At 41.9% G+C, this 24211-nt stretch overlaps 6 protein-coding genes across 9 annotated transcripts; all 6 read right to left on the bottom strand.

Annotated features, from left to right (window-relative positions):
• Positions 1 to 87: 87 nt before the first annotated feature.
• On the bottom strand, positions 88 to 4215 carry RB195_005728 (uncharacterized protein; the record flags this gene model as incomplete). Of its 2 annotated transcripts, XM_064178424.1 has the most annotated exons (9): positions 88 to 216; positions 278 to 424; positions 594 to 695; positions 747 to 828; positions 888 to 994; positions 1339 to 1458; positions 1515 to 1578; positions 3622 to 3806; positions 4024 to 4215. In XM_064178424.1, the coding sequence occupies 9 exons, from the start codon at positions 4213 to 4215 to the stop codon at positions 88 to 90; spliced, it is 1128 nt and encodes a 375-aa protein (XP_064035471.1). The 2 variants fall into 2 exon arrangements, with proteins under 2 accessions (XP_064035471.1, XP_064035472.1); XM_064178423.1 differs by lacking the exons at positions 3622 to 3806; positions 4024 to 4215 and having other exon boundaries at positions 1515 to 1577.
• An 18-nt stretch (positions 4216 to 4233) lies between these two features.
• On the bottom strand, positions 4234 to 5907 carry RB195_005727 (uncharacterized protein; the record flags this gene model as incomplete). The annotated part of the gene is made up of 4 exons (XM_064178422.1): positions 4234 to 4399; positions 4486 to 5189; positions 5252 to 5399; positions 5558 to 5907. 4 exons carry the CDS (start codon positions 5905 to 5907, stop codon positions 4234 to 4236), a joined length of 1368 nt encoding a protein of 455 aa, XP_064035470.1.
• A 36-nt stretch (positions 5908 to 5943) lies between these two features.
• On the bottom strand, positions 5944 to 6219 carry RB195_005726 (uncharacterized protein; the record flags this gene model as incomplete). Its single annotated transcript, XM_064178421.1, has 1 exon — positions 5944 to 6219. The coding sequence occupies one exon, from the start codon at positions 6217 to 6219 to the stop codon at positions 5944 to 5946; it is 276 nt and encodes a 91-aa protein (XP_064035469.1).
• Positions 5944 to 6427, bottom strand: RB195_005725 (uncharacterized protein; the record flags this gene model as incomplete). Its single annotated transcript, XM_064178420.1, has 2 exons — positions 5944 to 6254; positions 6310 to 6427. The coding sequence occupies 2 exons, from the start codon at positions 6425 to 6427 to the stop codon at positions 5944 to 5946; spliced, it is 429 nt and encodes a 142-aa protein (XP_064035468.1).
• A 6365-nt stretch (positions 6428 to 12792) lies between these two features.
• Positions 12793 to 13239, bottom strand: RB195_005724 (uncharacterized protein; the record flags this gene model as incomplete). The annotated part of the gene is made up of 1 exon (XM_064178419.1): positions 12793 to 13239. One exon carries the CDS (start codon positions 13237 to 13239, stop codon positions 12793 to 12795), a length of 447 nt encoding a protein of 148 aa, XP_064035467.1.
• Positions 13240 to 13801: 562 nt separating this feature from the next.
• RB195_005723 (uncharacterized protein) lies at positions 13802 to 24132 on the bottom strand (the record flags this gene model as incomplete). Of its 3 annotated transcripts, XM_064178417.1 has the most annotated exons (15): positions 13802 to 14040; positions 15915 to 15988; positions 16051 to 16150; positions 18960 to 19125; positions 19204 to 19301; positions 20092 to 20241; positions 20402 to 20505; positions 20574 to 20632; positions 20729 to 20818; positions 20876 to 20951; positions 21456 to 21559; positions 23284 to 23422; positions 23519 to 23632; positions 23775 to 23797; positions 24088 to 24132. In XM_064178417.1, 15 exons carry the CDS (start codon positions 24130 to 24132, stop codon positions 13802 to 13804), a joined length of 1581 nt encoding a protein of 526 aa, XP_064035464.1. The 3 variants fall into 3 exon arrangements, with proteins under 3 accessions (XP_064035464.1, XP_064035466.1, XP_064035465.1); XM_064178415.1 differs by lacking the exons at positions 13802 to 14040; positions 15915 to 15988; positions 16051 to 16150; ... (1 more) ...; positions 23775 to 23797; positions 24088 to 24132 and having other exon boundaries at positions 18925 to 19125; positions 23284 to 23421; XM_064178416.1 differs by lacking the exons at positions 15915 to 15988; positions 18960 to 19125; positions 19204 to 19301; ... (8 more) ...; positions 23775 to 23797; positions 24088 to 24132 and adding an exon at positions 16264 to 16372 and having other exon boundaries at positions 13802 to 14035; positions 16032 to 16150.
• Positions 24133 to 24211: the final 79 nt, after the last annotated feature.

Here is a 24211-nt window from a genome sequence, read left to right as displayed (position 1 = left end):
CATTAGTCAGAACGATAAGAGCTAACCGAGTGTTGTTTTCCTTTCATATTTGCTGAAACAAAAACATGTTTAACTGTTTATCCATTGCTATGTTTTATAGTGATGCAAATCTCGAGACATTACAGCTGGTCCATATGATCTTGATTCGTGCACGGGTGGATCTTTAGGAAATGTTGGCCGCGGCAGTTTTCGCGCTTCTGCTTCCTGCTGCCTCTTCTTAAGCATATAGTCCTCGTTCGTTAGTTTAAATTTTTGCTTTGCTTCTAAAATGACTCACCGCAACCCTTTTTTTAAACAACTTTGTCTGCTCCCGAACAAGTTCAGCTTCAGTGATGAAGTTAGGATCGGTATGAAATGTTTCTTTCAGAGCCTCCATTGTAAGAAGTGGTTCCGCCGCGGTACGCATTCGTTCCGTTGGGCAGACCTTTCAATATTTTACCAGTGTGTAATAATAAAAGGTTATTCTTGCGGACTGCGAGGAGTCTGTGTCCTAAGTGAGTCAATGCACAGGTGAAAATTTTCACATTGTCAAAGTCAATGTCGACTGCACACATATCCGCAAACATAAGTTACTTTCCAAAAAATGAACCAACTCTAATAGCGAGTCTTGCAGGTTTAGTATTGGACACTGTTGAGATGTTCATAGCCATTCCAGCAGGTCGATCAAGAAATTTAAGTATTGCTTGTTCAATAACCTAAGATGATTTATCTAAGGTAACTTTAACTGTCATTTTACTAATCCAGACCTTTTTACTCTGCTCCACAGTGCCTTTCTCTGCTCTTTGCACTTCGATGGTTTTTTTCGTGCGCTCTTTGTATCCGAGCAGTCTCAAGAATTCCAATCTAATTACATTTTTTCCGATGGAAGTTTCCACGAATTTTTAAACCTGTTTAAGCGCTTCAGTAAATCCCAATCGACAGCTTCGGGCACCAGTGGAGGTGGTAGAAGTTCGATTTCTTGAGCAAAATAACAGAGTTCATTTTGCGTGGTACCCTGTGCATTAAGATACAATAAAAACGTAATAAATAGCGACTGGTATTAAAATAAGAAGAATCAGCACATCGAATTCACCAGCCGTGCACTATTTCTCACTTTAACTGTGAAACTCTCAAGGCTCACATGTAGTCGGTACAATACGAGGCTCGGCGCACTTTGCGTAAGCAACTGCAGTTGAAAGGGAGCAGTGCAGTGATGAGTAATGTTAGCAATGATCCCCTCTCGATCCTAACGCTCCAGCGCTTGGAGCGCAGCCGCTCACGCGACCGCATGAAGCTTCATTTCATTTTTTTTTATTTTTTAAGCTAAATTTTTGTCTTATTAAGAAACATAACACATACCTTTGTCGCAAAGCGTATTTCTCGTTGTTCCGGTCGACGTGGCGTAAGTATGGTGTCATATGATATGGTTCCAGACGAATTCGAATAGTTGGAGAGAATGTCCGGATAGTACTCGGCTAGCTTGAAATTTCAATATATTTCTAGAATATCTCGACTAGTATTCTCGAATGACTTACGAATTCTTCTTCAGCATCAGCTTTATTGTCAATATTTATCGCTGGACTTCTTTTTTCTGTCATTCTGTAACAAATGCATGCATACTACACCATGGAGCCTTCCTCAGGGCCACAATTAACTACGTTCCCTGCGCTGAGGGAATGCGGTAGCTACTGACGCCCAAGAAAACCGTGGAGTGGTCAAAAACAGATACCATGCTATATAATAACGCGCTTAGTCAGTGTGTGTGTGTGTGTGGTGTGGTGTGGTGTGGTGTGGTGTGGTGTGTGTCCACCGGCGTCTGAATGGGGCCGCGGCGCCAGATAGCTATAATATGGGGTGCGACGGGTCCACCTACATCGGATTAGTGGGCCGGCGCCAGACAGTTATAAAATGGGGTGCGACGGATCCCACGGCGTCGGATTGGTGCGCCGGCGCCAGATGCCTATAGAAGGGGTTGTAGCGGCTCCACCCGCGTCGAGCTGAAGCGCAATAACTTCGTGTGCATGACGCAGAAGATAGATGGTTGCAGCCGTTCATAGTCGTGGCCACGGTGCACTTTGCTTTTCACCTTTATGACTTTTACGCGTGTCCATTTCCTTCTTTGTTCGCCTCATGTTGGTAGGATGCCGTTCTCAGAAAGTGGAAACACGCATGCAAACGGAGGATGCCGTTCTCAGAAAGTGGAAACACGCATGCAAACGGCTGCACAAATAGTAGGAAGATGTTTATGTAATCTGACGTGGAGCGTTATCTTTATCAGTAGGATGATGTCTTTCACGTCATTTTATGCCAAATCATCATTCTTTGATAACTGTTTGGGGAAAGCAGGAGGAAAACCCATATTTCGCGTGATACTTTTGAATTTTGTCCGTAATATATTGGTAAAGAGTGTTTGAAGCCGAAGTTCGAATGTTCTCCAAATGTAGAACTGACGCGTTCAGAAAGAAGACTACGAAATCTTTCGCTTATAGTTATAATATAAAAAAGGAAGAAAGATTGTTGGAGTCCAATTTCATAGAACTAATAACGCTAATATTAATTTTCGTTGATCAGTGAAGGCGAGCAAAGCAAACACCACAGAAAGTCTGAAGTCCGGCTTTAGCCGGACGTTCAGACTGGAAAGAAATATTTGAGGAAAAAAGTTCAAACTGGGTTTTAGTCAAAATCATCTACAACCACAGTATCATTCATTATGCTCTGTTCGAGGATGAACACTTTCTTTACAGTCGATTTATAATCAGTAGCAGGCAATTATCGCACGGCGACCGCAACACTTGCACACGCATTTTACATCCTATCTATCCGCAGTATTCTGTTCAGATCAAGTGGGCCTCGGCGTCGTTGTCCTAAATACGATTTCCGAAGGTATGAATTTCAGTCAGAGTCCCTTTTTGCTTCTTTAAGAAAGCTGAAAAATAATAGACAAACTTCAACGGTAAAAAGTATATTAACTAAGAAAAAACCCTGAGGTATTCCAAAAAAAAAACCAACCAAACACAGTCTGATGGGCCTTTACATTTTAAAGAGAAGGCATTGGTAAAGTGGTGCCCAGATAAGCTATGTGACATGGTTTGAAAGTAGAAGAAGATGGTTCGCGGAAAACGAGATAGTCTATGTAATAAGTTTACTGAACTTAGTCGCTCATATCATATCCTTCATATAACATATAGATGAACTCACTTACAGTCCATCTCACTCTTCTCACTATCAGGAAGTAGATAAATATGAATTGAAAAATAATAAGAAAAAATCACTTTGCGTGAAACAAATTGTCTAGAATCTCCGAATCCGAAGAAGAGTGAATATTGAGCAACTTTTGTAGCCTGCCAGAAACCCATTAAATATCTTTGGGTTGCAGAAGTAAATAAGCGCTGAGTTGAAAGTCTATGAGTAGGATCAATTCGAACTTGGAAAATAAAGAATTAGTTATGTGCCTTACATGTATACCTCGTCAAAATGGACAAAAAAAAGTATGATGCATGACGGAAAGTTATCCAAATCCTATTCACAGGGTACACCAATAGAAGACTACGCAGCTACGATCGTTTGATTTTTTAATCTTTTAAAGAAACTAAGAAAAATCTCAGCTTTGTATCCAACGAAATACTTGATTACCTTGGTCACCTTGACTCCCGTTGATCTTCGAGCTGATCGAGCGGGTGCCAGTAATTCTTCCATTTGTCCCGATCGCGTGCCAGAGTCGCCCAGTGGTTCCTCCTTTCGCGTGGGACCCGAAGAGCATCATAATTTTCTTTGAAAGACTTCGTGAAGAAATCTGACCATCGGGTCGGCGGTCTTCTTGCAGTGCGCTTAATATCTCGGAGAACCCAGTCGCTCACGGCTATGTCCAACGGTTGTCGTTAAAGCGTATCACGTGTCCGGCCCACCTTATTTCACTTTCCTTGGCAAACGCGTCGACGTCTCTAATCTTCGATCGTAGGAGAGAACTTCGAATCCCGTTCCTCAGTTGCGCAAAACGGGATACTCCTAACATCACTCTCTAATTGCGCGTTCAATGACGCTCACCGCGCTTTCTTCCTGCTTGCGAAATGCCCAGGTTTCCGAAGCATAAGTCAAAGCAGGAAGTACGGTAATGTTGAAGAGATGAGCACGGAGCCGGTTGTTCCTGGTCTTCTTCACTACATCCTCGATGTTCTTATACGCTCCCCAAGCCGCTAGTCTCCTCGTACCCAGCTCGGAGGTTAGGTCGTTCGTCATGTTCAATTCCCGATCCAATTAAATGTAGCTGGTGCATTCGGATATGTTCTTTCCGCTGAGCGTGAATGGGGCATCCGAGACCCATCCGTTCACCATGAACATAGTCTTTTTGAGATTCAGCTGAAGACCGATGCATCCACATGTTTCGTCGAATTCGGTCAGCATTCGTTCCGCTTGGCTAATGCTAGTATCAGTACGATTTCATCAGCAAAGCGCAAATGGTGTAGCTGCCGACCATCAGCCTTCACTCCCATGTTGTCCCATTCCTACTTTCGCATTGCGTTCTCGAGGGTGGCTGTGAATATTTTGGGTGAGATTGTATCACCCTGTCGGACCCCCCTCTTCACGTCAATGATGATATTCTTGTAGAATGGCGAAATTCCGGTCGTGATTTTACTGTACAACTCTCGGAGTACCTTTATGTACTGAGTAGGGACGTCTTGGTTGTCCAAGGCTTCCACGACCGCTTCCGTCTCAACTGAGTCGAAGGGCTTCTTCAAGTCGATGAAGGTGAGACAGAGCGGCATCTTGTACTCTCGTGATACCTCGATGATTTTCGAAACAGTGTGAATGTGGCCAATCGCGCTGAATCCTTTTCGAAACCCTGTTTGCTCGCATGGCTGTGCTTCATCCAAAACTTTTTCAATCCTATTAAGGACCACTCTTGTGAAGAGCTTGTAGATGACGGGCAGTAAGCAGATTGAGCGATAGTTGCCGATGTCATGTGGATCTCCCTTTTTATACGACAACACGATCTTGCTGGTCTTCCACTGTTTAGGAACCTTGCATTCCGATAAGTAACGTGTAAAGAGGCTCGCCAGGGTGTTGATGAGTCCTGGCGGAAAGTTGCGAGGTGGCGACGAGGTGCCGTGCAATTTCTTATCGACAAGATAGCATGTCGTATTTTGGACGGGAGAACTTCTGGAATGACATATCCGTCTTCCCTCAGATGGTGAGGAGCCAAGAGGACATGGCTGTCGATGAGATCAGAGTAGAAGTCGTATATGTTTTTCTTCATCCCCCTTCTCGATGTAACGGTTGTTCTCTTCGGGGTCCGGAGAGCAGTCATCCTCGTCTTGCGAAAAGCGAAGTCTCGGCTGGCGTAGCGGATGTTTTTGATCGCCTCTGCGGCCTCAGCTAGCAGTTCTGCTCTTCTCTCTTTAAGGTCTTCCTTTATCGCCTCTCTGCAAAGCCTTGCGAGCTCAGACGTGAGTTCTTGGTTCCCTGCGGCTCGTGCTGCTCCACGCTGACGTATCAGCTCAAGAGTTTCAGGAGACAGGCGTCTCTTGGTGTGTTAATACTCTGAGCCTTCTTCGTGCAGTCGTGAAGGTGTTCAACGAACCGGTCGTATTCCTCGTTGATGCTGTCCAAATGTGCTCTTGTGCTGGAATCTTCCCAAAAGCCGGCTAGCGTAGCGAAGAGGTCCCAGTTAATGATAGTTCTGGGATTTCTTTCTCTGAACTTGACAGCTTTCTCTTCTCTCCTTGTGAAGGGAAACCTTCCTCGGAGGAGGCGATGGTCCAATCTCGTATAGAACTTTGGTACAACAGCGACGTCCGTCAGGCAGAACCTTTTATTGACGATGGTGTGATCTATTTCATTACGGTACCCTCCACCGGGTGACTCCCACGTCCAGCGTAGAGAGGAGAGCTTCTGGAATTGCGAGTTCCCATGGATGGTCTTAGACGTCATGATGAACTCGGAGAACCTCTCCCCCTGTTCATTCCATTAGAGGCCGTGGGTTCCGATGCGAAGTTCATCAGGCGTTCTTCTTGGGCCAACTTTGGCGTTGAAATCGCCAATTATGACTTTGTAGAAGACATGATCTTCTCGGTAGAACTTCTCCAGGTCCATATAGAAAGCTTCGACTTCTTCTTCTTTGTAGCTTGATGTTGGAGCGTAAACGACGAAGATAGTCAAAGCTGGTGTTGGACCACATCTTCTCATCCGCAGACGTCCGATTCGGGTCGTAAGTTGTTCGAAAGAGTCTATGTTCTTTGCCATGCTCGTGTTGACGAGGACGCCAACTCCACCAACACCTTTACTGCCGCATGTTCCTAGGAGCAGTTTTATATACAGCGTTGAGAGGGTGACGTCGTCTCGTCTCGGTCAGTCCGATGACGTCGTACTTAATCTTCTTGGCTTGCATCATCAGATCTTTGGTGGCCGCTTTCGATGCAAGCGCACGTGCGTTATATGTACAGATCGTCATACTAATCCTTTCCCGTTTCGGTAGCCTATATGACTCCTGCAACCTCGCCCTTCCGGGTGCTACCGTACCAGGCTTTCCTCCGGAATCAGGAGACTCTTTTCTATTACTGTGACATGCAAAACATTTTAAAACCCATGGGCACGTTGGAAGCCTCTAGTCCCATGAATTCTCAACCAAGAAGTAGAGCCAATAAATGGAACGCATCAACCTGATACTAAGCCAAGATTTCGAAAGTGCAGAAAATCTAAGTGAACTTGACAAAGAGCCACGAGAGTTGTAATAGTTAAAGTAGAGTATGAAAGAATCTCAAACTTTGAAGGAAAAACTCATTTGATCTTGCCTTTGGAGTAACGACGGAACGGAGTGCTTAGACTGTTGCTGCCTTGTGTTCTGCTCTGTGTATATGTATGGTAGGAATGCTAGGAAATGAAATGAATCTAACCATTCAATGATAATTGCTCATGATATGCAAACAATGATATTTACAGTCTCGCTCTCGCTTTAGACCCTTTTTTAATGCAGTTGCTGTAGCATTCTTCGCAGCTTCCTAACCTTAACGGAAAGTATCCCTCAGATTCTCAACCCCTGCACAAACCAATAATTTTTTTTTCTTCATATTTTGCCTCTTTGTTTTTTTTTGTGAAAAATCTGAGTGTTGCGTAGGAGGTACTTGGTTCAGAAAAGTGTCTGCATAGAACAATGTATAGTACTCTATACACTCTTGCATTAACCTATTTTTCATAATCCTCCAACACGAGTACATACACATTTACACACCGGTACAAACATGTACACATACCTACGCACTCGTACACACAAGTATGCACAGATATGTGCACATACATGTACACATGTACACATACATGCACACAAGTACACACACGTGTACACAAGTACACATGGACAGAGGCACGCACACAAAAGTGCACACCCGTGCACACACGTCCATACTCATACGTACCCCCGTTTACCCACCCAAACATGCATCTACGAATCACAATCACAATCTCGTAATCACACGTGTGCACAGGAGTGCACACAAGTAGACGTACATGTACATAAAAGTACACGCCGAAATTCGCACTGACACACAAATACCCCAACAAGTAACCCACAATATATGCAAAGGGCACGCACACGTACACTCGCACGCCCGCACGCACGTTTAAGCACATCCAAGCTCGTGCACGCAAGTGCAAACATGATGCACACATACACACCCGCATTAGTCTCCACAGAAACTTGCTCGTAATATTTGTTTTTTGTTTTTTGTATGATATTACAAGAAAGCTGAGATAATCTTGCTTCCATCGTATTCGCCGAATCGAACGCCTGTTAGTCTATACAATGACTTGCGGGCCGATAATCAAGTCAGTGCTTTCATCCACCCAGACAGATCTGAAACTATCTCATCGGCCCTGGAAGAATGAAAGGCTTGGTTTGTACTAGAGAGGTTTCGAACCATCGACCGTGTGGCTACAGCGGACCTCTAACCAACTGCGCCAAACAAATGCCGCAGCTACTGTTTCTAAGGAATTTAGGAAGTCAACGGTGAGGAACTTTTTACTAAAAATATCGTAGTTGATATTATTAGTGTCCATACATTAAGCTTTGAAAAATCTCGTAAAACCTCGAAAAAAAGCAGGAGGAATGGATTTCTCGAGACGAGCATCCGTCTACGGTTGTTCACTACACGAAACCGTGGTAGATTAACAAAAGTTCTTGAAATGAGGAACTTAGCTTATAAATACAGTAGAAGTAGTTTTGGACACCATTAGAGCGGCCCAAGAATGAGAAACATGACGGAAATGAGTTTAGAATAAAGTGTACGGCTCTAGCACGCGAGAAGAAAATATATGTGCTAGGAAGACGTCGGAACCATCCTGGACTTCCGTCAAAAGTCCACCCATGATTAACAAAAATGAGTGTTTGTTCATTACTAATGACTTCATGCCATTCGTAACACTCTGTGAGCCATAAGGCTGTAGCAAATGTAATTGCTCATCACTATCCAGACACTTAGGGGTACTACAAGGTGTGTAGATTTATTCGCCTTGGGTAATGATCTGTAAAAATGCGGTGAGACTGGTCAGTTTGTTTTCCTGTTTCGGAGTCCTTGCGTGATGGACCTTAAACGATGCCGATGCTTGGCAAGAAGAGACAAACTTGGGATATTCATAGCATCAAAAACATCTCTACCTCTTTGATAAAGTCTAGGTTGAGGAAATATCAGGCCATAAATAAAGTTTCACCAAAACCTAGCTGGCAAAGCAGGGAATATAAATCCTGCCTACATGGTCGGAGTTTAAAGAAGGGAGTTGAAGGCTTTTGTACATGTAGCAAATTTTTTTCCAATATTTGGCTGTGAAACATCACAATTTGTCCCCGGTGTTGCTCAGTTCTGTCCGTTCTAGTTTTGATGGCGGCGATAGATGAAAGTTATTGGTTGTTGGTTCTTGAATTTGGCGCAGGTGATCGCAGTATGCACGCAATTTCGCTTCCGGCGGCAATAAGCTGATGGAGAACACCTGAAACGGCTAATCATCGCGCGTTGACGAGAACAGCACTGCTCGTTGACGCTAAAACGAGGGTAGAGAATCATGTAAAGCGTTCGTGTGTACGTCACGCGTTCTTTTGCCTTAGATTTTTAGCAGTCATTTTAACGGCCAGTGTTTCAGCATCGCCGCTTTCGTCAGAGAACGTTTGAAAAGTATCTTAAATGCTATACCGAGAACAACAACAAAAAGCAACATTAAAGGAGATCACATCCATAAACAAGAAGCAAAGGAGCTCAAATTGCCGTGCTTATCTCAGTATCCGCGTTGGCGTGGTACTGGAGGACAACAACGCGGTAAAACCACTCGCTAATAAGTAATTAGGATGCGACTCGCATACGATCCCCTAGATCAAAACTCGCAAAGGTATTGATACCGGCCATGCACCCTTCCCTTTCATCCATTCGGCGCTTATCCAAAACGTCTTCAAAGTTCTGCTGAGCCACAATTTCGGGTTCTCACGAAAGGATCGTGGCACTTATGCAGACTAAAGCAGAAAGGAGCTTGTGATCTTCTATGCTAAGGTATGAGCTAGCATTCACTTGGATAACAATGTTAGTAATGAGTTCAGATCATTGCTACTTCTTTATTTGTTTATCCATTTATTTATTACATCCTAGGATTTATTCTACACACAACGGTGTCGTCTTCCAAAAAGTGGATGTTGAGTAGATGGAATCGTTATTATGGTTCACTGCAAGTTTCTTGAAAGCATATTAGGTTTATTACAGGTTTCGTCTCCTCTCAAGCATAATTCCTGTCTTTCGGAATTAATGAGTTGTAGTAACCTCAAAAGCGGTGTTCCAAGGGTTCAAAGCAGTGGAACACCACGAAAATATCTAAATAAACAGCCGCAATGGTTTAACCACCGCCAGCTGAGCAGCCGGGAGATTAATTCAGCCTTTTACGTCACTCACATCCAAGGATGAGCACGGTCGTTCAGTATTTTACAGAATTTGCATTCTCACATCTGCTATGTTTATCATAACCAACAAAGTGGATTCCCTTCAATTTCTTAGTTCCGTAGAAACTTTACAAATTACGATGAAGTAAAGTTCATTTTATTTCTTATTTCAAAAAGTAATTAAACAAGTATCAATATGGGACACATCAATGTAACACAGTTGCACGTCTTCTACTGTTCAACATAAATGCGTTCAATTTTTCTTTTCCGAATTTTGTGTTAATCATAAAGAAGTTTTCCGGCAGTGGATAAAACAATGACCGATCAAGAACAACAATCAAGAACACGGAAATGTAATCCGCAACTTAATATTTCTTTTCAAAATCTGATAAACGATTTTCTTATCCTCTTCATTGGCAATGGCGTGCAAGTCTTAGAAAGCCTAGCGTTGAGAAATCAATTCTAAGAAAGTATTCTAAGAAAATATAGTTCCATCAATATTTTTTCTAACCTGAGGTTCTAACTTTCAGGCTACTGGTAATCAAGAAGATGAGAGCGTAGATTTCCAACATTTTATTTTTATTCTTATTTTTATACAACGTCCCCACTTTATAAAACGATCACACATGGCAAAAAAACATCCATCACAACCTTTTTTAAGAAAACGAGAGTAATACTGTTTCTAGGTAATTTTTAATTGGCATTTTTATATTGTTGCACATGTTATATAGCCACATTTTATTGCGCATCTTTATGCATTCTACAAATGGCTGCCAATATCCCTTAGTTATGTGCTATTTAGGGTATCTGTGCTCTCGTAGCTCTATGAGGTGGTCCCTTCTCATGTAGGCATCAGCAGCTGTCGTCAACATCTGCACAATCACTATTAGACTGGTGCAATCCTGTAAGCACAATGGAAATCTAACCACGGATGCGAACACCTCTGTTAGCACCCCTGTTCTCACCTTCATAAAACCTACCACATAAACGTATCATGACTACATATTTCATTGTTTTATGCATGTTTTCTTCTATTTGTCAAAACTACATTTGTTGAGAAGCGACGTTTCGATAAACCCTTTATTAGGGTGAACCCCCTTCTTTTTACAGTAGCGTCCCCATATATCAAGCGTCCCTTTATTCTTAATGGAAACAACAAGAATGTTTGAATAAAATAGATATAGACAAAACATATATTCCAATAAGACATCTTGAAGAGTGTGTTAATCATCGATGCTATCATAAATTTCTGGTAGAATATTCTTGTGATAGATATTGATTGAACCTAATGTTCATCTTCCATGGCACTCCCACCTGGGAAAGGAAGTGCTTTCGTGACGAAAAAAAGATTTCCACTTACGAACGCTGCGTATGTTACGAGAGGAACGAGAAGGATCAACATCAGAATGTTTTTCCAGTTAGTTATTGTCGCCCTTATTGAGGAAAGTTTGCTGGAAAATTCGTTTCGATTGCCGTTTTCTGGAAATGAAAAGTTAATGCTGTCATATGTCCGGTCAGTTTGCATATTGCTATCTGAGTGTGATTTTCGCGCGTATCTTCTGTAGTAGACGATGTGCGTGATACATCTACTGAGGTGCCTTTGTAGCATGAGTAGCATCCACTCAGTGCGCCTGCTTGGAGGATGCATGTGTCGCGCGATCGTGTAGATCTGCAGATGATTTATGGTCAGCTGAGCTGAGATACTTGTTCCCGATGAGATTTCCGCAATGAGTTCATTTTCTTCCTTGAGAAGAATGGTAGTGTCGCTGGCAAGCGGAAGTGTACCTGAATTCTTGTGGAAGATCTGGTTTATGTTTCCGGACGGACATTCGCAATTGGCGTCGTATACAGCGATCGTTTTATAATTGCATGTTAACTGGGAGTACTTGCAGTTGTTGAATTCTTTTGCATCCTTTAATGAGCTATACTATACTATACTGTTAAGCTTGAGCTGTTAACGACCACGAGGAGCAGCTGAATGCTCCTCGTGGTCGTTGACAGCTCAAGCTATATTGCTGATGATTCGGGTTTTGCATAGTCGCGATAAAATATGCGTCTCTTCATCGAAAACACCAGACGTACCATATGAATTTACAGCTTGACGAACAATAAGTGAAACCAGCTCTTTGGTTCGCCTTTCGGCTAGGTTCCGAAATCTTTGATGCAGTTGTCGTTCCCTTACACATTTTTCCTATACAGCTGTGGGTGCTCCAACACTGATGATGTGGGTGAGATGACAACGCAGTGTTAAACTAGTGATCGCGGGTATAGTAGTGCGTCTTTCGTTGACATTGATATGCAATATTGTGAAGACGTATAGAGATGGTTCCTGCCGGTTGGTCTCTAGAAAGGAAGGAAGGAAAGGAGAAGGCAAGATTTTTATCCGAGAGATGAATACTTACTACGTGATCGACGATGCATTTTTCTGTAGTGCCGTCGAACTGGAAGTGCAAAGGCAAGTGTGAGAGGAAGATTTCGAGTGGTGTTTCGTTCCGTCTTCTTCCTAGACGATGGAAATTCAGAAAGAAAGATGTACTCACGGTTTGTCGACGTATATTTCACGAGTGTTCAGACAATCGTGAAAGACGTGAGGAGTGCTATCCACACCTTTACATCTTTTTCTTTGATGTTGCCATGAATATGAATAGTCAATACCGCAACTGTAGAACGGATGTTTTGGTTGACTGACTCTTTCTTTGGGATGATCAGGGAGTGGTGAAAGCCAAAACGGAGTTGCTTCTCCCCTTTTGCAGATTATGCAAAATTTTTTGATCTCTCTTGAATTCAGTCCTGGCTTGTGGTACCCAGACTTGTTATCGGAGGGTAGTAAGGGTTTGCACTGCTTCAATATGATGATTTATTTATGATTACATTTTCTACGTGCAAATGGAGAATATAAAGCGAGGTTATCCATTCCTTCCCAGGTAGGATGGATTATTTGCGTCGGAGGACAATGTGGAGTTTGATGTTCGTCCTCCCGATCTCCAAAGTTGTGCTTCTTCATCGACGTTTGCGCGGCTTCGCTTTTGGTCTTCAGATATGGGGTTGTGGGCCTGTGCCTGTCTGAAAAGCGACACTGTTGCCATTTTGACGTAGTTCGACTTAAGATCGTGTTTTCTTCGCGAGGTGGATTCTACATTGAAGATGAATGTAAGAATCGTTATAATCACACGCAGAAGGTTCCTCCATGTGCTGAACTTAGTAGCTTCTATGATGGTGATCTCTTCCTTAGAAGGTTTTGTATCGGAGTCGATGACGTAGTTGACCGTATTACTCTGGGGAGAAGTGTCTTTGTTCTTATCCTCAGGCCATTGCTGTTCACTATGTTTAGAAAGGACGGTCCATTCCACCATTGGCCGCTTTTGAACAGCTCTTCAATGGATGTCCCTCTACTTCCAATGTCGGCGGGATTGAACTTGAAAGGAACGTGTCGGAGGGTTGTATTCGTGGTATTCATCTTAATTGTTCTCACTTTGTTTTGTATAAATATGGACAATCGTGTTAAGATAATGTCAATTGTCGTGGTGCATTCTTTGTCCGTTATTGGTAGACCTTCGATGCATTGTAGTGCACGTCCTCTCAAGCTACTTTTCAGTGACGAAAACTTAGTGGCGCCCGAAAGTGACGTTGTGGAACGAATATGGAACCACGAGAATATGGACCCGAGACCAAAATTCGGGAAATTCAATTAGCTTTCCAGAAAACGATGGAGGTCTATTCGCGGAAGAAGTGACGCATCAAAATAGCTAAGCTGAGTATTTGGTGGAAAAGGTGGATGATAACAATAATGAAAAGTGAAGAAAGAGTCGTTGTGATTCTGAAGAACATACGTTGCAGTGTCGGCTCCTCGGTCGTTGCTGTATAGGCGTTGTACGTTTTCGGCTTGATGGCGTTGCTGTATGTTGTCATCTCTTGTTACTTCGTGGGCAATTCCTCGTTCTCGAAGGCTTCGAGAATAAGGCCTTCATTGGTGTCGCTCTGTTCCAGAGTTGTGACAGCTCCGGCGAGTTCGATCCTGTAATCACCATATTCCTCAACGTATTCGTGGAAATTTTTTACCTCATCGTTGTTGTCGGCCATAAGATTGCTCTTTGTTCCATTGTCGCTTTCAAGTTTGTTAAGCTTCATGAAGATTGCTTCCCAATGAGCCTGAACTTCAATGTAGTCAAGTACAAAGTCATTTGTACTTGTGGCGAGGAAATTATAAATGTTTTCGCGTAGTTCTTCTCTTCAAATTCCGACGACATCAGCGAGCTGCTTGCGTATTGCACAGATTTGACGTTGTAACTGAGCACAACTTTTCGTAACGTGTCGATTGGAGTTGTTGATATCGGGTTATGAAGTAGACAGCTTGTGCTTGGTGATGACTTATCGATGATGATACAGGACCGGCTAAGTTCAGACGTGGGGTTGTTTCGACAGGTCCCTTATTATGGTGAGCCCCATCTTTTCACAATAGCATCCTTATATATCAAGCAATTCTTCATAAAAGTGACAAGAACGTTTCAATAAAAAAAAACACCGACAAAACGTATACTCCAATGAGACATGAACACACATGAAGACAGGCACTCACATGAAGCGTGTGTTAATCATCGATGTTATTATGAATTCCTGATAGATGATGAGATTTCTGGTTGTGTTAGATATTGATTGAATCTAATGTTCATCTTCCATGACAACATTACTGTGACATTAGTAAAGTTGTCCTTCCAAGATTGTGGAAGAAAAAGTAAAATAGTAGTAAAGTTGTCCTTCCAAGATTTTTCAAAAATGTTTTTGAAGAAAAGTTCTAAAGAAATGAGTGATTCTCCGAAAAAACAGCGAGAATTATTGCACTGAGCTGAAAAACCGTGGATGAGAGTGGGCTCTCTAAAAGACGGGCTTGTCGTACCTGTGCACACTAGTCGCCGCAACGCTAGGCTACCGCCAGTTCTTACTCTGTTCTTACTCTCAACCCACTGTACTTTTCAATGTCGGATGACCATAATAAGCATAGGGTCTTTTAAAAACCGTCCCTATGATTGGTTCTTATTCTCTCCTGGTGGTGGTTAGCCGTTCACGAATAGCAAAGCAAGTGAGCTCTCTTGGTCGAGGTCACCCACCCCTTCCGCCTCTGAACCCGACAGACTCGCCATTTCTGGGTTAACTTGGTCACCCACATCCTGGTTCTACTGTAGCGTCCTACGCTTTAGTTTAGTCGTAGCTTTTTACCCTAGACGCTGGGGTCCCGCCGGCTATCTGTTCCTGCCCTAATCCTAATGCATTTACCAATGTTGGATGAAGGGTAAAAGGGGCCTGTCTCCGGACTCATGGTTCGAATTCGTTATCTCTGGTCAACATCAATGGACTGGACCATCTGTGATAAAAGAAAAGTGCAAAGATGTCTACTCAGTCGCACACCATCCTGGTCCGGCGGTCCTTCTTTAACCATCAACATCTGAGCCGGCACCAACTAGACACTTTGAGTTTTAAGCATTCCGTTAGGCCATGTTAATCCACTGATAGCTCATGTATAGTAAATCGAATTTAATAATTTACTACTATCAATTGTAATAAACTCTATGAGATCAATGTGAACACGTATAAAATGCTTAGTAAGGCGACACATTAACCGTCAAAACTTATGAATGAACCGAGGAGTGGGAGATCTTAAGAGGATTGGCAGTCCTGATGGCGTCAGAGAAAGAGCAGAGGACCACTGCTACGTTCCCGTGTAAGTCGTATCGTAATCTGCCCACTGATTTCAACTGGAGCCTGATAAAAAGTCGCATAATGAAGGTTGGCTTGATATAATGTCGTTAGCATAACGATTGCACGCAATACCAAGTTTCAAGTACCAAGGTAAATGGGAGAAGAGGAAATGCAGGGAAAATGCTTTAAGGGGCATTTCCTCTTCTCCCATTTACCTTGAAACTTTCATGTTTTTATTGCAAATCGGGAAAGAAATTGCATATCCTTATGGCTCATACATTGAGTGGTTGATAAATTCGCATTCACATGTACTTTCTTTGCAATGTTTCATTACCATGCTTCACATCATAGGTGCCTACTCCGTATCGTTGCAATTCTTGACAGCTCTTCTTCAACTCGTGGTTACCGCTAAAATATTAATACTTGTCTTCCAGAAGTGCGAAGGATCGACCTTCCTTGAATCTTGGCACAGAGATTGCAACTTGTCGATAGTCAAATTTAAGTAACAGCCAAGATTGTTAACAAATTTTATTACACCCAACGCTTCAGAGTCGTCGCCTTCGTCAGAGCCTGGAAAGTCAGATCATTTGTAATATATCCTCTCAAATGCCTCAGCCAGAAGAAGTCATCATTCCCTAAGATGCTATATCCAAAATCGAAACCAAGAGTCCAAATGTGCTTACCTAGTAGTCGCGTTGCCGTGATATTAGCGTATCTCCGCGTGACAGCTCGTTGGTCACAGCTAGGATCGTGGCAGCTTTGCAGAAAGGAGCAACCACTCTCGGAACCCATCGCAGAAAATTTCATGAAAATGCTCCTTCTACGTAGCTGCCACGATTCTATCGTACGAACCCGAAATTGTGGCTTGCAGAATTTTGGAGGTGTTTTGGATAATTGCTAAAAATTCGAAAATAAATAGAGAGGAAGAGTGCATAGCTGTGACCAACGAGCTGGCTCTGTATAGAGACCTCTGCTGGTTTTGATCTACGGGGTCATATGCGGGTCGCATCCTAATTAGTATTAGTGGGGCGATTTTATCACTGATATCACGGCAACTCGGCTATTTTTTAAGCACAACGATTTGAACTCTTTTAGTTTCGATTTTGAATGTAGCATCTTAGAAAATGATAACTTCTTCTGGATGAGGCATTTGAGATATATTACAAATGATCTGACTTTCCGGGCTCTGACGAAGGCGAGGACGCCGAAACGTTAGCCGTAATAAAGTTTGTTAACAATCTTTGCTCTTGCTTAAATTTAACTATCGATAAATATTTGTCAGGTTAGGGAAGTCTTACGTTTTTAATTTCAAGTTATTCTCGTAGTCGTTCATACCATAACAACATGATCGTGATCATTTGCATCAATAAACTTTGCGAAAGCTGGAATTCTTATTCAATTAGTACACATCACGTAAATTTTCAGTTAAGAACAATAAAAAATAAATAAAATAGTAAGCATCAGGTAAGCAGTGACAATGCAATGTATTGCACTGCAAAAAATTGTGTCAAACACAAAGTTGAGTTTTCAAATAGTTTGACCTTTTTGGCTCGTAAAGTGTGTAAAATGTTACAGGATTTGATTGGGAAACAAAAAAGAAACCATCGAAGAACGACTACGAGGAGATCTGCCACATATATGAGTGCAATACTTGCTATAATGAGAAGATAAGTATAAAACACCTGAAACTACGTTCGAGACAGCGACGGCAACTACACCTCCACCAGTGACAAGAATGACGCCTTCAAAACCTTACGTTGCAGGTGTTCATAAATATATTGTCACATATTTCGCACCATTTCTATTCTAAACGATTTCAAAATCGCATCATCACGTGGACGCGTCCCATTATAAGGTCCTTCGGATATTGACCGTACAGAAAACCAATATTAGTATCAGACTTTAAAGTTTCTCAAGTTCAAGTATGTACTTCTGTAAGAGTAATGCAGCAAGGTTACTGCCTATTGCAAAAAGTAAGTGTATCCTATCCTGGTCCTCTCAAAAGAGGAGCGACGAGCATCAGCGGGTTGGGACCGGAGCCTATTGCCTGGATTCGGAGTAACTCGTACTGCGCTAGCCGCCACATCGCGGCCTAGCCTCTCCGAATTCTGGTGGATCGTGTCCAGGGTCCCATCACCTTATTCGATTCCCCTTACAAGGGCCTAGGAGCTGCCCCTCCCCCTATTCCTCTCGCCCCAACCCAAGTGGATAAGTGGTACAAGTGGTATCCCTTGTGTCCCTTGTTCATCGATTTGCTCGAGCGGCACCAGTAATACCTCCATTTGTCCCTGTCGCAAGCAAAGGTTGCCAAGTGGTTTCTCTTAAAGTGGTTTCTCTTGCCAAGTGGTTTCTCTCTTCTCTTTCTCTCTTACCTAAAAAGAAGAGCAGTTCTCCGTTGCTCTCAAACTCATGTCTGACTATCAATTTCTAACGAGATCTCAGAAAAAGAAAAAAAATTCTTGTTCACTTTGTCACTAATGAACAAAGGTTCCCTGGTATTATGTATACCTTCGACAGCTTTTGTCAAACACTCCTAATCCATCGATAAGGTTTTCAATTCCAATCAATTCTATGTGGAACTTTAATTCTTGCGCTACTGCTAAGGCTGAACGGTCTAATATTTGTCAAGGGGAGATGATCCTAGGTAACGGTTGAGCTACTGAGGTGTTACCAACAATACACCAATCCGCACTTGAATGCTGCATCTCTTGACCTGAATACTGTGTCTTCCTGATGTTCGACAATCAGATTTAGCCCTGCGGAAAAGTTTTCTTATGAAATGAAGGCTATGATCCCCTACATTCCCCGACATTTCTATCCATGTCCAAACAATTCTTACAATAACAACAGTTTATTAATTATTTAACAACAGTTTATTAATTATTCTCTTATTTTTAAAGAGAAGCCTAACTTGTCAGCTTGAGCTAAGAAAACGATGCGACTAGGCAGACTGATGAACTCATGTAGCTCATGTATAATAAAAAACATATTTTAAAAAATAAAAAAGAATATAGAGGAGTTTGGCAACAAATGTTTGAGATCTACCTGATAATAATATTGCACAAAACAGGACTCCTATCAACAATGAACGGAAGAACTATCCGCAGCACAAATGTAAATCAAATCACATTAGCAGTTCGTACTTTAGCCATGAAGCGGACTTTTTTCTGTCACCGTATCCAAAATGAATCCCAAATTTGCAAAAACACTATTTGATGGCCAACCGCACCTTCTCAATCGTTTTCGAAGCAAAAAACGCTGCGTCATTTTTTCTTCGCAACTGCTATCAAGACTTGTACATTGAAACTTCTAGTAATTAGTAAGGTTGTATAATCCATAATAAATTATTCTATAGTGAGCTTTGTGTTCTTTGACAGACCAAACTGAGTTTTATGCCGATCAAAAAGTTCCGTAAGAGCATCGCAGTATTGCTTATGTACACGATCCACTTCGTCATTGGTCGGTTCAGCAACTTGCTGTACAGCTATTGGTGCTCCAACAACTGTGTTAATCGGGCGGCTGTGTGGTAGAAAACCGAAATTCAACTGAAATAATGCAGAGATTTTGCGCAGATATTTAGTTGATTTATTAACATTTATTAGGATCTTCTGCTCGAAAGTCACCTGAAAGAAACCTCTTCCATAGAAGAGTGGCAATGAGACGCCAGTCATTTCTTTCAACCATGTTTGAAGTCGACGAACTGCAGAGCCTTTGGGATTTTCTACCTGGAATAATCATTGGAAGAAGTGGAAGTGATCAGAACATTTCCGCTCAGTCTCTGAAGTCGCTTCGTGGAATTTTGGGGCTTACCAGAATAAATTATTTCTTTTTCTATGAAAATGACAGAATTTGGTGTAACTAGACTGTAGAATGAGGTGAACTACCTTACCAGGGAACGGAGACATTCTACATATGTGATTAATAATAATTTCTTTTCAAGAAACTATTTCACAGAAGGTTAGTTAGAGGAGGTAGTTTTGCCTTAAGCTATAAGATTTCTACTGAAATAGAACGGAAATCTGTAGAAATTCTAATTGTAAAGAAAAGGAACTGACGATGTTAGAGTCTCTGTGGGCGAATATAGAATCGGGACACAGATTACAAGTATGAATGTGACCCCGTTCAATTCTACCAAAATCCTTTACCTTAAAAACAGCGTGACAACTTAGATCCTACGAAAAACGTTAGAATGCGACACCACTGTATACTCTGGTTCCCCCTCTGATTGCTTTGGCAACCTTTCATTGTTTTTACTTGAACAGGCTGCTAAGGAGACCTCATTGATTCGACCGCTGGCTCGTAGATGCGTCGCTTGCAGAAAGGTTTCTCACCCGCCTCGAAGGAACAATCACCGATCCTCAAGAAGATTGAGGAGAATTACGCGCGGTTATGCCCCTATTCAAAATATGAACCCTGAACTCTACATTTGCCGACAGAGACTTCAACATTCTCGGTTTCGAGATACGCTGCCCTTGAGCATATACGCAGTGTTCGGAGCAGCTAAGCTGTACTTGCCTGTTCATAAATATCATTTTCACCGAATGAATACACTGGGACCAGTGACGCTCCCGCATGAAACGCCTCCTTTACAAATCCCTTTCGAGAAAGCAGCTTGAGCTTATGCCTACTTGGATGAGCGTCCAGAGCTTCTTCGGCACCTCCTGAAAAATACAAGTAGATGAAAGTTGATTTTTCTGCTTTTTGCTGTATTTGTAGGATGAGTGCTACATTTCCACCTATTACTGTATTGTTATCTGCTATTGTTATTTGTTATTGAAATAAGTCTGAACCAGCCCCAACGTTAAGGTGTTAGCTGCCCACCTACAACGATAACCACGGCTTTTCCTTCCTTCTTCCCAGACAGTACATTCCTGATGCTTTCCTTAGAGCAATCGATGAATCCACCGAGCTGGAGTAGTTCTCTCCTAAATCATATATTATCAATTTCCTTACCGTTACTAAGGACGTGTTTTAAAAAAGAAACATCACGCACGTGATCATAATATTGAAGTTGGAGGCAAGAGTACAAACAAGAAATTGTATCCCTGGGAACTGAAATTTGTAGCTTTCGCGAGCTCATGGGGTAGCTGTGGCTCATAACCAATCGATAGCATTGTCTAGACTTTTGGGTAAGATAAACCTACGCACTACTTTACTCTTGTTAGCTCCCTCACTAGCAAAAGTCGCATAAAATCCCATTCCAATGATACCGTGAGGGTGACATCCAATAATGTAGTTCTCAAATAGTCAAGATATCACAACTTCACCTCTATTGAGAAATGGAGGATAACAAACCTGGTCGGTCGAAAACTCGGCAGTTTTATGCAAAGATACGGGGAAATAATCGGCGAACCATTTGTTCATTCGCCAGCTGAAACGTAAGCTGTGCAACGCTGTAAGAAAGAAGCGATAATCTTGCTGGAGAATGCGCAAGGAAGAAGCCAGTGAGCATAATCATAATTCAGATTACTAGATTAGAATTACTGCCATCTGACGTGGCAGACATTCTTGATTTCTCACAGCGTGTCAGAATATCTCCTAACATGCAGTAATTCTTTACAGAATTATAAGCATTCACTATTAAAGAAATTTACGAATTTACATTCTATAAAAATCTGCTCACTGGCTATCGGAAAAGAGAGGGAAGGCAAATTATAGCCCATAGCTGGCGCATACGATGGCAGAGTGGCAGAATATTGTTGAGTTTTGTTGTAGATGCTGCTTATGGAACTCGAATGGTTGGGAAGTGACATATCAGAACGAGGAAAAGAATGAAAAAAATTCTCAACCTCAACCGGAAAAAAACTAACATTCAAAAAACGATTACTCTATCCAATTAAGAGCGCAACTCTTTCGCGAAAAAAAAAACGCTTACCTCTGCACCCATTTGCTAGGGTATCCACCATTTTGTGGCGATTTCCTGTCGTAAAAATACCACAGCCCATAAACAAGAAGGATGTACCAATAACTGGTAAATATCTAGAATACATCTATATCTTCTATGTAGTTTTTTTTCTCAATCACAAGTCTTCATCTTTCAAAAGCCAGGTTCTCGTTCCTACACCTTTTAACTTTTGTTTTGGAACGTTTTCAATTTTCAGCCTCATTTATGTTTTTTTATGTTGTTTTTTCTTGTACAAATCTTCTACGTTCTTTCTTCATTTTCAGCACTTTCATTTTCTACGTCTTTTTCCACTTGCTACGTTGGCACCTTTTCGTTCTTTGAACCATCCTAGAAGTCAACTCTATCACTCAATTGCAATACAAACACGGCAGTGACGAGGTGATGGCTGGGCGTGGCTTAGTGATCACAACTAGTGTAAGATATGCCTGCTCTGGCCTACCGACAGCCTCTTCTGCAGGCACTCATGCGGCTGCAGATAATCGGCTGCGGGTACCTAACGGCCGCCCCCTTTGAATACATATGAAACGCTGGTAACAAAGAAGCACTGAGCTATTTTGGAATTAATTGGCGAATGATACTTGGCGGAAAATTGGACTCGATTTGTAACGTAACCCCCTCAGAATATTCTACAAAGAAAACAGAATAAGATAAGCAGGTTCCGAATCTGGGTACACGACTGGTCCAAGCGGAATGCATATCCATAAGCATATACAGACGTTGTTTTAGTCCAATTAGCTGCCGCATTACGACTATCGTACGCGACTTTCACGTTGCGTTTATACTCGAACGGCCGATCGACAGTTGAATGTTATCGATCAGTTCCCGTAGCAGTCAATCACCAGCTATCAACGGAACGAAAATCAGGAAGAGGGCTTTGAAGGCAAAGAAAATATTGGGTTAATTGCGAACGACTGTATTCAATCGCAAATCACATCTATGACCAAATACGGTAAAATACTTCCTTCCTTCTAGAACGTTCATTCTTTGAAGACGTTGGAAATGCATAGATGAATTTCGTATGTAAATCGAGTTTCGTATCTAAACCGAGCTTGAACTTCGTTAGTACCTTTTGCACCAGTCTTCCGTATGTTTGTCTGTTCTTACCTCTTTATTTTCTTTTGTGATGACAACAAGATCAGCGATATTCATCGCAAGATAAGACTACGCTAACGCATTACAATCTAAAGGAACAAAGAAGATACTCTCGTGCTGACTAAGCACCTTCTTGATAAGCGCTACCGATAGAAGGAGATAGGAGATAGTGAACACCGGAACAAGAAAAAAAGGAAAAAGAAGACAAAGATAGCACGCTGTTAAAGTTCTTTTTCAATAAGTACTTAAGTTCTGATTATAAGTTGTAGAAGATACTGTAGAAAAAATGGTTTAAGACTAACACAAAATAATTACGACTGATAGAAGTAATTTTAAATGCGTTGTTCCATTGTCTTTCTCCAAATCAAACAATTTGTACGTGGCATTGAGGAAGGAAGGAAAAAGAAAGGCTGTAGCTTCGGGATTCGCTACTTTTATTTATTTATTTTTCTTACAATTTTGCACCGAAGAAAAATATTCCCTCGCCGCGCATCTCAGATGAGATCTCGTAAGCACATGGGAAATGTTATTCAATACTTGCCATTACCAAGTGTAGAATCCAACGAGAGAGAGACGGCGCTCTTAATAAAAGACTACAATATTTCTCATTTTACAATTTTTCCAGTTCATCCCTAGATATGAAAGGGTCGAGATGTAGTTTAACGAAATAAGGTGGTCGTCTAGATGAGATCTTCGGAAAACTCACCAAGATAAATGGCAGAATAGAGCAAATAATAGCCAGCGGAAGAGTTAACGTGAAGTACAGTAGCACTCCAAGAGTGGTCAGTTGCCGATCCCATGGCTCGACCAACGGTGAAAAATCAACACCAAGAAAACGTTTCATACTGAAATCAGGACGGCTTTGCATGGTAGGGTCGAAATAATAGTTGACGCGAAGAATGGATTCAATTAAGTGAAAGAAAACTCTGGTAAATTGAAACCTTAGGATGAGATTGGTGTTCTTGGAAATTCTAGTGTACGCAATACACTGAACGCGGTGGAAATCCCAGGTAAAAACAAGCCGGAGTGGAAAAAATGTCAAAGAAGAAAACGGACTGCAAAGGTGAATAGATAAAGACGGAACAAAACTGAGTGGTCGACAACATCAACAGTGGATGAAACTGGTGAGGTCACAATAAAACTGATAGCAAATCAACCTCGATCACCGCAATTTCACCTGATTAGCGACGACCTTACCTAGTGAGAATGCTCTTTGCCCTCTGGATAACAGCAATTAGAAATGGTCTAACGGGAGCGTTATGAGACCTGGTGAAGGCTTATGATAAGCGGCCTTTATGGGCGACGATGCTGTGTAGGCGCACTGACTAGATTATAGCCTCTGGGCGATAGCGTAATCTGACATGCTTCGTTCAAAATAGCAATGCTTCGCTCAAAATAATAACAAATCACGCTGAAATAAAGAAGAAGCACACTAGTAAGTAGGAGGAATGGAACTGTAGAAGAAATAGGGTCGAATTTTGGATGGATTTCTCCTCTTTTATCTTTGTACTTTTGATGGAAACGGAATAGAGAACGTTCTTAGGCGATTGTTCATTTAGAGATGGGCAGCCCAATGAAACAATAATAATTGGAGCATAGTTGTGCTGCCGTATTATTAAGTTGTCCTTTCACGT

This window comes from Necator americanus, chromosome I (genome assembly GCF_031761385.1).
Source record: "Necator americanus strain Aroian chromosome I, whole genome shotgun sequence".
Lineage (NCBI taxonomy): Eukaryota > Metazoa > Nematoda > Chromadorea > Rhabditida > Ancylostomatidae > Necator > Necator americanus.
The sequence above is the reverse complement of the archived record's forward strand: the minus strand, read 5'-3'. Positions and strand labels throughout refer to the sequence as shown.